At 40.4% G+C, this 12623-nt stretch overlaps 1 protein-coding gene across 1 annotated transcript; it reads left to right on the top strand.

Annotated features, from left to right (window-relative positions):
- The first annotated feature begins 7303 nt into the window (after positions 1–7303).
- On the top strand, positions 7304–10872 carry LOC120107758. Its single transcript, XM_039121187.1, has 5 exons — positions 7304–7321; positions 7427–7826; positions 8463–8522; positions 9628–9757; positions 10533–10872. Exons 2-5 carry the CDS (start codon positions 7824–7826, stop codon positions 10727–10729), a joined length of 390 nt encoding a protein of 129 aa, XP_038977115.1. The 5' UTR covers positions 7304–7321; positions 7427–7823; the 3' UTR covers positions 10730–10872.
- The last annotated feature ends 1751 nt before the right edge of the window (positions 10873–12623 follow it).

Here is a 12623-nt window from a genome sequence, read left to right as displayed (position 1 = left end):
GGACTTTTTCCGTCGACCTTCCTCCGTCCATTAGCGTTCTACCCCATTCTAGGTCGACCATGCCTCGTAAAGCCGTTGTCCCAAGCCGGAAGAGGCCCCAACCCGCGAGCGGCACCGAGCGACGGTCCAAAGCTCGGAACGATCCCATGAGGCCACAACCTCCGGCTCGTTCCCCGCCAAGGGAGGTTCCCTCGAGGCCGTGCGCCGGGAAGGCGGTCTCCACCGGGAGATACGTCGATTTTGACTATCTCTCCAGGGAGGGCTTTACCATAGGAGAGAGATTGCGGGCCCAGGGTTTAGAGTATTTTTGTTCCTTAGATCTCCCCACATACCCTGGCCTAGTTAGAGAGTTTTATGGTACTGTCCATAGGGGCAATGGGGGAATAGAGGGAACTGTAGCCGGTGTCCCATTGTTTATTTTCGAGGATTTTATAGCCCAAATCCTCCACCTTCCACAAGTAGGGGTAGCTCCCACACACCCCGAGGATAGGACTGAGGCCCTTACGGCCATTCTAGGACATCCACCTCAGTCCCCCTTAGATGAGGTGTCCGCTAGCTCACTTTCTGTTGAGATGCGGCTCCTCTTGAGTATCATCTCTAGGTCCCTCTTCCCGAAGACTGGCCGCTTCGATTTTGTATCTGAGAGAGACCTAGCTCTTATGTTCTACATCCTCCAGGACACCCCAATCAACTTTCCCAAGATGATGTATAGATACCTATGTGAGCCACTAGATAGACCTAGGCTCACCCTCCCCTATGGCATGATGTTCACTCTTCTGTTTAGGGAGGCCGAGATTCCCATTCCTGAGGGGGAACCCTCTCGCGCATTGCGATGGACAGATCGCATGCGTCCGGAAACCCTACACAGGATGGGGTTTCGGAAGGTCGAGGGAACCTGGGTTAGGAAATCATCCACCTCCACACATACCACCAGACATTCCCCCAGTCCTGACCCAAACTCAGACTATCCTACCTTTCCCTCCACTTCTGCTCCCACCACCTCAGTCGGACCCTCCTCCTCAGCTCCACCTACTCAGCCCATGGAGGTCCGGATCGCTCCTGAGCAGCTCCGGGAGTTGCGGCAGGAGATAGTTAGAGATCTCCGGGACGACCTACTTAGGGAGCTCCGGGGTTCAGTGCCTGCTCCTTCTCCTGCACCTTCTTCAGCGTTGGTCCCTTCCCTGTCCGCCGTGGCTGAGATGACGGCCCATGTGCGGGAAGAGATCGACAATGTAAGGTTCCTGATCCAAGCCCAGTTCCACAGCATGAGCGAAGTCACGAGCACTACTCGGAAGATGCGCGATGAAAGAGTAGATGCCCTATAAGCCAATCATTTGATGGGTTTCTCTTTGTAATCCTCCAAATCATGTACTTTGACACTCGATATATATCAATAAAGGCATTGTGTTTCATCATTTGCTGCTTATCTATTTTATTATTGGATGATGAACCCCATAAATTAGGACATTGGTTTTAGGGTTATGATGAGATCATACCAGTGAGACCTAAAATCCTAAAATCCTAATTTAGAATATTCCCAGTCAAATTGGTATATTGAGTCGGGGATCAATATTATCGGAAAGACTGGCACATCTTATGTATGCTCAATGTAGAGGGTGATTGATCTCACAATCACTTGTGTGAGACACTAATACAAAGATGTGGGTGCTCATTAGAGGAATGAGTTTACTGAAATGACCAGCCATGAGAACATCTTATGGATTCTTACTTAATTATCAAAAGATGGTTCTCATAGTGGGAGTTGTGCAAGTAATCCTTAGACCTGAGATCACCATGCACTACAGTAAAAGAATAAAACGCCGACGCTTATCTGCCGACGCTAGGAAAAAGCGTCGGCAAATTCCTCTCCCGCGCCCACTGTTTCCAACGCTTTGTAGGAGTGTTGGTAATTCGAAGCAATCAACGACGCTTAAAAGCGTCGTCGAAGACCTAACATCAAACGACGCTTATAAGCGTCGCCGAAGCCCACTTAATACCCAGCGGCCGACCCCGAGCCCGCAAATCTGCCCTAGCTACTCCCGAGCACCCTCATCTTCCTCGTCTCCGGCGCTGCCTTAGCCCCCATTCCTCGTCTCCGGCGCTGCCTTAGCCCCCATTCCTCGTCTCCGGCGCTGCCTTAGCCCCCATTCCTCGTCTCCGGCGCTACCTCCTCTCCGGCGCGGACCGATCCCAACCCGCTCCGCCGGAGGTATTTTTCTCCTCCTCCCTCCTCTCCCACCGTCTCGCTTGTTCTCCTTCTTCTCCTCCTCCTCTTCTTCGGATGTTCTGGGTTTGTTCTCTCTCCTTTCCGGCGTCGACCGACCGGCCCCAAGTCCCGATCGATTCAGGCCCCAATTAATCGATTCGTATCTTCTATCGTCGCAGATCCACATCCTCTCCGTCTCAGCGATCGAAGAGAGTTCGCAACCATTTTCGGCTCCAGCAATCGTATGCTCTCTCTCTCCCTTTCTTTTGAGCGTCCGCTTCTTATGATTTCTGAATCTTCTAAATTATTGACGAAGGTTTGCATCTGGTTCATGGCATCATTGCATTCAATCGATCGGGAATGGAAATAGAGAATTAATTAGTTCTTGAATGACATGTCACCATTTTTGGTTTTATGTATGATCCCTCTTTTGGTTAACACCCTGTTTTTTCAGTATTTATGCTTGATTCTCATTATATTTGGGTTGAACTGCGTGAATGGCTGCTATCTACACTTCCACTAATTTAGTTCTTCTTTGCTATTTTAATCCTCTTGCCAACCGTGTTCATGGGGCTTGAAAATAATATAGGATGTTGATCTAGGAGCATGTCTGTATTTATTTGGGATCATGATGGGGTTATTTGCTGAACCATATAGGCACTGTTGGGTGCAAGCATTTGGAAATTGTCTCCACAATGACAATAGTTTGATGATGCAGTATATCCCCATCCCTGCTATTGTTAATTAAATCTGATTTATTAACCATAATGCAAACAAGATCAGGTTTTGTATGTAAGTAGTCATTCTAAGAACCCATTGCATGTTTACATCCAATTATTTTGGAATTTTTTGGCATAATCTCAATTTGAATGCACACGGCAATCTGTATTTGCAATGATTTTGGTATTGGACTTTGTGGAAACTTGGCACAACTGAATCTGCCAAAAAACCAAATATATATATTTTAAAAAACTACAAATCCGGACCCGAAACCATATTTTCATTCAAATGAGTATAGCCTGAATCTGTTAATGAATTCATGTCAGCCTCTTTAAACAGACAGCTGTGACATTCTTAAAAACAAAGAAACATCATATGTGTCCACTTAAGGACATTATCTGTGCTATACAATATAATAGATGTTATTTAGAAATATATGATATACATATGTAGAGGGGACTTTTTATTGTTTGGATGTCAGATTATAGTTATAATGATATTTGTGATCTAATGGAGTAGGAGGAGGTCTGAACGCTCATTATTCCCTTTTCTTTTGCCCGCCTGCTGGGAATTCAAGCAATAAGACAGGTTAACGCATCTTAGGGCTGGAGACATGTTGCAAGCTTCAGATTACATTTGTTTCGCACCTTGGGTTTGGGGGCATGGTGCAAGCTTTAGATTACATTTGTTTTGCCTGAGTGATACTTTGTGATAATACAAGAGTTTGTGAAGCCTAGCAAACTGTTGTGACTTTCTGCAAAAGACGCAGATCATACATGAAAGAAGTGATATGGTAAAAGAGCCCCAACATGCAATAGGAGAGTAGTTCTTTAGGACAAATTCGATGAGTAATGCTACAGTAGCATGCAAAAGTCATACAGAAATATCTCACTTTTCTGTGTCAGCTACGTGGTATTTAATGGTGATGGTATGGTGGCTAGTCTGACGATCATCAAGTTTTGAGTTTGCCTCATAACATCATTGCCTATAATGTCCAATGCATGCAAGGGAAAGTATGAAAGTTTGTAATTCCTGATACTATAATGTATTCTGTTTTTAATTTATCACCTATATGTAACAGAAGAAGTTTACATATGATAGTTACATTCTACAGGAGTTATTATATTATATTTATATAATCAGATATAAATCTACTCTCACTTTTTTTTGCTAAGCATCTCCTGTAAATTACTATGTCAGCTCCATATTAACACCCCAACCCCTGTATTTGGTGCTTAAGAACTGGATTTCAACTAATTCAGAATTTAGGAAAATAGAACAAACTTAGGAAAATAGTCTTGATAAATGGACATGGTGGAAATTCCATTGAAAGTGGAAGACCAGCGCCCATTCAGGACTTCGGTTTGTAATATAGTTAGGGTATTGCAGAGAACAGTACAATGTTTCAAGTTTAACAGATGAGCAATGAAGAATGTTGATTCTAGTTAATTTGCCCAATGACTTGTTTCTTCTAGCCTTGTATGTTGGACACTAGCTATTTTGCTTACTTAGGACCTGACTATTTCCTGTAACCAATTTAATTCTTTGTTTCTTGGTCTTATTGCAGCATTAACATCACGACTTCAGACCGACTTTATTTATTTGCTGGTGTCTCATTAAGCTCTGGCAAACAGTCTTATCATGCAAATGCCCTTGTGGACAAAAACACCTTGATCTATTCACCTTTTTTTATGTGTGTTTGTGTTTTGGTCTCGGTGGATGGGGTTCACTTGATGTGCCCTCAAGCTTAATTTAAAGATAGTGGAACGTGCAATTTAAAGGATGTTGTGTGTGTGATGGATGGATATCACATAATTATCCTCTCGAGCTTAATTTAAACATAGGGGAAGGTATGTGAAGGATATTAAGGTTAATACAATCCTTAAACCTCATCAAGGTATCTAAGGTTCTTTGATAAAGTCAAATTTCAAAAGGCTTTGTTTCGGATGAGAGTGATGGGAGAAGGAAATTGGGAAAGCATTGACCTGAGCTATAGTTTTATTCCAGTGATGTGTGTAGTTTCTTCCAAGGAATAGCTGATGTTGTAATCATCAATTTAATTAAGATGTATTTCATACTTATCCTTGCATGTTTGTGTTATAATAATCGGAAGAGCCATCAACTTCTGATAGAAGGCATTGCTCAACCAAGACCGGTTGCTCTAGCGGATGTTGACCTTTATTTGAAGCTCTAATCGGTTTTAGGAAAACTGATTAGAAAAAATTGGCAGATATTTTGATAGCCTATTGGCTGATAAATTGGATTATTTCAGTCTCTCCTCGTACCATGGAATATTGATAAACTGGTGATCAAAAGGAAATTGGATAATTTTTGTCTCAGAATAATTAGCATGTAGTGAATGCATTCTCTGAATCAGATGGCTAAGTTTCCATTAATCTTCCTAGTAACTTTATAGTAGAGTGCTGATGATTTTGCTATCTGATAGGAGAAATATTAACTTTGATTTCTTGTATGGACATTACAAACTTATGCATACTTTTATGCATTACTTTGATATAACTTTGATGCATTATGCATTACTTGCCCTTATGCATATTAGATATTGATTCGTAATATCTTGGATTGGTGCACTTACCCTTATGAGAAATGATAAGATCAACTTTAGGCTCCTATGAAACTACATATGTGTATGCATACTTTAGGCTTGAAAATAATATTGATTCTCTTTTGTGCATACCAGGTAACAATATGTCCCGAGGGAGACGATTTAGAGATGTGGAGTTCCAGCATTCTCAGGTGGGATCTACTTCTGAGCAGTCCCTGCAGTCCCAGCAGCCATATGAGCACCAGCAGCACGAGTCAGGATCTCAGCGCGAGCCTCCTGCTGATTGTCCGGAGGATGAGCTCCGGATCCAGGGTAATTCGATTTAAAGTTCATATTTTATGTTCATATTTGTATTCAACTTTTTAAGACATTTTATTTAATTTGAATAGATGGACAAGGGACAGTGAGGACAAGACGGGGACCCACTCAAGCAAAGGATGTGTGGAAGCTTCCTCCGGGTGAGAAGATCATCATCCGATGTAACGAATTGGGGCAGCCCATTAATAGAGCTGGAAGTCTTCTATCAAGCTTTTTAGGATCGGTTGCACGCAAGGGTCAGCTGTGTCCGCTCAACTATACGAAGTGGAATGACATGCTTCCTTCGTATAAGGTTGAGCTTCTTAGACTCATACAGGTAATGAATTGAATTTGTTCTTTTTAATTTGACACCTCCTGCATGTTAATTTGCTTACTACCATGATTTTACTTTTGAGGTTTAATATTATTATAACATTCTGTATCTTGTTATAGGGTAAGTTTGTACTCCCTCCAGAGAGCCATGATTGGGTGCTAAAGTCCCTCAACCGCAAATGGAAAGAATATAAAGCAAAATTGAAGACGGACTTCAAGCGTGAGGGTATGACAGAGGAGGAGGTTGCTCGTGTGACTCCTCCTGATGTATACCCTCAGCAGTGGAGGGAGCTTGTTCACTACTGGTTTTCTGAAAAAGGACAGGTCACGTATATTGTTTCAATATCTTATATTATTTTTATTATTAATATAGATTGCAAATATATACATTGAATAATATTATACTGTGTGCTTTTATTTTGGCAGACATATTCTAATATTGGTAGAGCTGCACGAGCATCTCAAGCAGTTCCTCATACTTCAGGCTCGAAAAGTTATGCGAGACGTAGAAATGAATTCGTAAGTTTGTTTGAAACTATTTGAAACTCTACTAATATATAGCACGTATCATGATAGATAGTTTGGCAATATACTTTCTGTATGTGTAGATAGTAGAGCATGGAAGGGAGCCTGGTGAGGTAGAGTTTTATAAGATGACCCACACTCACCGAGATGGCAGCTTTGTCCGGGACGAGTCGAGAGATATAGTTGTATGTATTCATTTTTTATTTGATCATAATTATTTTATTAATTTTACTTCCTTTAAATTATTAATGTGACTGTTTATTTTTTTGAGAGAGATATAGGAAAGAGCTACAAATCTCATTTCAGAGCGCGTCGGGGAGTCATCATCATCCGACGCGGCCAGTCACGTCGAGGCTCAGGTCTATGCAGAATTGATGGGCCCAGAACGTTATGGACGCGTGAGGGGTTACGGTGTCGGAGTTACCCCCACTCAGCTGTCTGCAGTGAGCCGATATACCCAAGATGCCAGACAAGGTACTAGCACTGCAGAGGTTTGTAGTTTGAAGACAGAGATAGCACAGTTAAAGCAGTCATATGAGACAAGGATAGAGGAGATGAGGCAGAGTCATATGACTGATATGGCGGAGTTGAAGCAGAGCCAAGAGTTGAAGATACAATCTTTGCAGGATCAGCTTGACCATATTTCATCTTTTTTGCAGAGATTTGCTCCTCCGGTACATAACTAAATATATTTGAATATTTTATATAATTATAATGTATTCTTGTATGAGCGTGATGACTTTCGTATTTTTAGTTTCTAAAGTATTTTTTTCTTGTAGGTTGCTGATACTTCATCTACTCGTAGAGATGATGATGCCGTCGACTCTTGATACATCGTAGATTGTGTACTTACGATTTTGAGATGAATGTTTTTAGATTGTTTTAAATTTTTTTTTTTGATACTTACCTCAATTTCCAAAATACGATTATGCCAGAACTTTGATAAGTATAGATCTTGGAAAGGACTTTAATTAGTATGTTCTATGTTGACTTGACAGGAACATGGTTTCCAAAATCTTATGTATAACAATTAGTTTGTAGAGTTTGATCGGTTTAAGATAGATAATGCAGATTCGGTCAACCTCAGCCAAAGGAAGAAACACTATCTAGACACTCCACTCCATTTTAGGTCCTAACGGGCTCCAGGGCCAATAGACCGGTCCCATTACTGGTATAATGGTATAACTCTTGCACTATTGACAAGTCTTCTCGCTCTTTTCTCTGCAAATTAGTGACTGACATGTATCATTTGCTGCTACTTGGTACAGGTCCAGCATCCCAGTAATGCTGAGTTAATCCATAGTGGATTTGCAGGGTGAGAATTTTTAACACGTATTACTATTGCTTGATCAATTGAAGTATTGAATTGGCATCATCCAGCTAAAAAACATGCATTTGTTAGTTATAGAAATTTAAGTTGTATGCCATATTTTAGGTGGTTAATTTTGTTTAATTTCTCCTTAGCTTTCTAACTATATATGGACAAATACTTCCACAAAAGATGTGTTTCCACAGGCATGCCAAGCATATGTACAAGGTGTGAATCTTGTTTCCACAGGCGTGGAATTTTTACAGAGGCCAAATGGTACTGGATTGGTACGGGTGCATTGGCCGGATATATGATCCTTTTCAATATCCTTTTCACTGTGGCTCTTACCTATATCAAGCGTAAGTAGTTCCCCCCCTATATCTTGGCATCAACTCTAGCTATGTAGCAATCTCGCATACCTTACTTTGTAATGCTTGCAGCATATGGGAATGCTCAGCCAAGTTTATCTGAAGAGGCATTGCATGAAAAATATACAAATATAACAGGAGAAATGGAGCCATCATCACTTACAGAAAGGAGCACTAGCAGAGATTCCACATCCAAAAGTAAATCAATTATAACATTACTAGTTTGCTCATTAATTTCTGCCAGTTCCCTCTCGCTGTTTATCAACTTAATTTACATGTTCTTCTTTAGTTTGCTTTTAGCAAGATATTCTCTAGTTTTTAGATCTCGGTACAAAATATTCTCTAGATTCTGTGAAAAAGCTCTCTGCAGTATTAAATCTCTACTATGATAGAGATGAGCCGCACAGAAGGATTATCGGATCTTTTTTTATGATGGTTCTATTATTCTATCAATCTGAAAGGAACAAGTGCTGACCCATTTGAATGCAACACATAAAATAGGTGGTGTTCTAGCTTGTTTAAGCTATATTTTCATTTGATTGTTCTCTGTATATTTTGAGCGATGACTTTGACAGACTGTCTATGTTTGCATGTATTGTATTTTGCTCCACTGCTTTTGCAATGCAGTCAGGGATAAAACAAACTGCATTGTTTTTATATTATTTTTATTGATGAAGATTAACATGATGTGCTTGTGTTCCTTCATCCAGGTCTCAACTGATAGGTCCGAGGGAAAAGCATAACTCTGAGTTACTGCCTAACACAGTTTGCATGAGAGAAGCTAAGGACTTAGAGAATTGCTCAATTAAGATGGCTTTAAGAGAATGTGAAATAGAGAAAGCTCATATAGAATGCTCTTGTAATGTTGTAGAGAATAGACGTGCCCTGACCCAAGTTGCAAATAAAACCCTAATTCTCTTTGAGGATGTAGATACTGTTTTTGATGAAGATCGTGGTTTTATTTCTACTATACTTCAGCTGGCTGAAATTGCAAAGCGACCCATAATACTTACAAGCAATGGTGAGTAACTAATCAATCCATGGTAGAGATTGTTAGCGACTATAAATTTCTTATCCTTTGAATATTTATCTGATATGTAGATAAGAATCCTATCTTACCACAGCTTCTGGACCGGGTCACTTTGGAGTTCAAACATCCATCATCTGAGGAGCTGCTGTCACTTGTACACATGGTAAAAAAAATTACAATTTTGAAATCATATATCTGTCATTTCTACATGCCTTGGGTACCTTGGATGTGTTAATTGGTGTTACAAATTGTTCATTCTCAATTTTTCTGTAGATTTGTGCTTCTGAGAAAGCTCAAATTTCTGCCCAATTGATGGAGCACTTAATCAGGTCTTGTCTAGGTGATATCCGTAAGACTCTTATGCTTCTTCAGTTCTGGTGCCAGGGCAAGAGAGACCATACAGGTTAGCAAATTATAACAAGACAAGTATTTTGCTCTTTGTTGAGAAGGCCAGGATTTTAGTTTATATTGCTACTGTATATATTTTGCTGCCTTGAAGCTGTGTTTGTTTACTGTATTTTCTTGTGTACGCAGATTGATCCTCTGATGAGAGGATCAGCTTATAAATTTCATGTTATCTCATGCCATGAACTGTCTTATTGCTTGGTTCTGGAATCCCATTGTCTACTTTTCACTGTGAAGATTAAACATTAAAACCTAGTGGCAGGCATTGTTCCTGTCATAGATTTTTCTGGTGACTTTAGCTAGATGCCCCTAGATTGCGATATGTTTATTCGACTCTCACTAATCACAGAACTAGGCCTTGGGTATTTGTAAATGATTATGAGTAATTAAGAAGTTGAATTGTATCAAGTTATGGTGTTATATTACCTTTCTGCAACTCTTATCTTGTTTCTAAGCTTAACAATCATTTGTTTTCCCAGTTCACTTCTACCTATGTCAAATTGCATCTACTTCTACTGAAAGTTTGTTAATAAGTTATAATATAGTGTTTATCATAAATAATTATTTAGTGATTTCTACTCTTTCTATCCTTCAGACTGGAAAATGCAATTCACCACATACAGCCCCCTCCCATTTGATATTGATGCTGCACATCTCATATGACTTAGGAGCAGTAAACTTTTCAAAATTTAGCTCTTGGATCAATTGTTTTGAAACTATTGTAGTTTTTTTTTTTTTTTTACCTTGTGTAACTTCTGAATTTCTGTAATCAGAATGCCCCTCTCAATGCTCAAGGAGATGCTCGAATACCCAATACCACAAGCCATGCATGTTCTTCTGCCAGAAATGCTGCATGAAGTGCCTCTGCGTGCCCCCAGGCTTCTATGGGAACAAAGGTGTCTGCCCCTGCAAGCAGCAGAAGGCTTCTATGAGAACAAAGGGTCCCGAGCAAGCAGCAGAGCTTGGTTGACTGGGCTCGCCCCAAGCTTAATGACAATATTGTAGAGATGATGATGCCGACCCTTGATACATATTGTAGATTGTGTACTTAGGAATTTGACTTGTATGTTTTTAGAATGTTTTTGAAGTACAATGTAATCAAATATGATAATATGAATGTAATCAAAGTTCTTGTTTGTGACTCATATTTTGTTATAAATGTGATTCAGTGTATTTGTTTATATTGTTTTGTAAGAATTTAATGTACACAGAGTATTTAAAAATTACTTTTACAAAATTTTTTTTTTTAAAAAAAAATTTAATGCCGACGCTTATAAGCGTCGGAAAATGCAACAAGAATGTAAACCTAATAACAGGCCTTTAACGACGCTTTTAAGCGTCGGCATAAAGCCGTAGTCACCAACCCTTCTCGCCGACGCTTATAAGCGTCGGAGTATGATAGAAGAAACGACGCTTAAAAGCGTCGGAAAAACCAAGCCTTTAACGACGCTTTTAAGCGTCGGCCTAAATCCGTATTAACCAACCCTTCTCCCCGGAGTCTGATAGAAGAAACGACGCTTAAAAGCGTCGGGAAAAGCAATCCTTTAACGACGCTTATAAGCGTCGGAGTATGGTAAATGTAACGACGCTTAAAAGCGTCGGCATAGACCAACGACGCTTTTTTGACGCGTCGGGTAAAACCCGACCCACGCCCACCTGCCCGACGTCTGACCCACGCTTTGTGTAGCGTGGGCTGGAAATTCGCCGACGCTTATAAGCGTCGGTAGAGACAAAAAAAAGCGCCGGGAGTTCTTCCTTCTTTTGTAGAGATGGTACCTTGTGCACTTGAAGCTATGTTTTGGTTTACCCTCATTCACGACATTGCGTTGTGTACGGGGTATTCTGGATATGGTGGATTTTGTACGAAGGTTGTGAGTAGGTCAACAAGGAATCAGTCACTTCTAGTAAGAGAATGTAACATCCTACTTACTCTAATCTTATGATGATTCAAGAAGCCTTTGATCAAAGCAAAATGAATATTAGAAAGAGTTTCTAATGTTTCATTGTTTGAATTATCATATAAAAGATTGAGAGAGACATGAATAAGTGATTGAGTTTGATATTGATCCATACTCATGCACTTATTCAGGATGTAGTATGACTGAGGGATTGAATTGCACAGTAACTTTTCACTGAAGGGTATGTTTGGATTTGTCCAATACATTCCTCATCTTCCGGGTAGACATGATACGTTGCTAGACGTCAATCATGTCTTGTGGGTTGATCGGATCAAAGAGTTTGATTAGATCAAAGCATCAGAAAGGTTCTGATTGCTAAGTCAGGTTTAGCACTAAATTGAACCTAAATTGGATTAGAGGTATTCTAATCAGGTTAGGTCAACTTGCACCTGCACCTACTGCTGGCTAAGATAAGGAACCCAATGGGTCACACACAAGGGAATTGATCAAGGGTCTAATTGGATTAGATCATGTTTGCAAGATGAACATGCTAGCACGTGTTGCAAATCCTAGCTCCTGATTCAAATTAAATTCGAATATGATTCTTAGATTAGGTTGATCTAATATGATTAGATCATGACCTAATATGGGTTAGCCAAGAGTTGAAACCCATTTGGCTTTAATTAGACCTGATTTGATTAGGTTTAATGTTTTCTTTAAGTTGGTTAAACCCAATTGGATTGGGTTTGATAGGGCCTTCACTTCTGGACCATTGGATCGCTTCCTGGATGAAGGATCTGGTCCATTGGTTGGCGCCTTCATCTGGACCATTGGATGGCTTCCTGGATGAAGGATCTGGTCCACTGGTTAGCGCCTGAATCTGGACCACTCGATGGCTCTCTGGATGAAAGATTTGGACCGTTGCTCAGTGCCTGAATCTGGACCACTGGATGGCTCTCTGGATGA

The sequence above is a fragment of the Phoenix dactylifera genome, unplaced genomic scaffold (genome assembly GCF_009389715.1).
Source record: "Phoenix dactylifera cultivar Barhee BC4 unplaced genomic scaffold, palm_55x_up_171113_PBpolish2nd_filt_p 001004F, whole genome shotgun sequence".
Lineage (NCBI taxonomy): Eukaryota > Viridiplantae > Streptophyta > Magnoliopsida > Arecales > Arecaceae > Phoenix > Phoenix dactylifera.
This window is presented reverse-complemented; position numbering and strand designations above follow the sequence as displayed.

Bases quoted from the DNA above. Each gene is read 5' to 3' on its own strand.
- LOC120107758 (XM_039121187.1), top strand. The intron at 8,523-9,627 runs GTAAATCAATTA...ATTTTTCTGTAG, and splicing joins CAGAGATTCCACATCCAAAA to ATTTGTGCTTCTGAGAAAGC. The intron at 9,758-10,532 runs GTTAGCAAATTA...TTCTGTAATCAG, and splicing joins GGGCAAGAGAGACCATACAG to AATGCCCCTCTCAATGCTCA.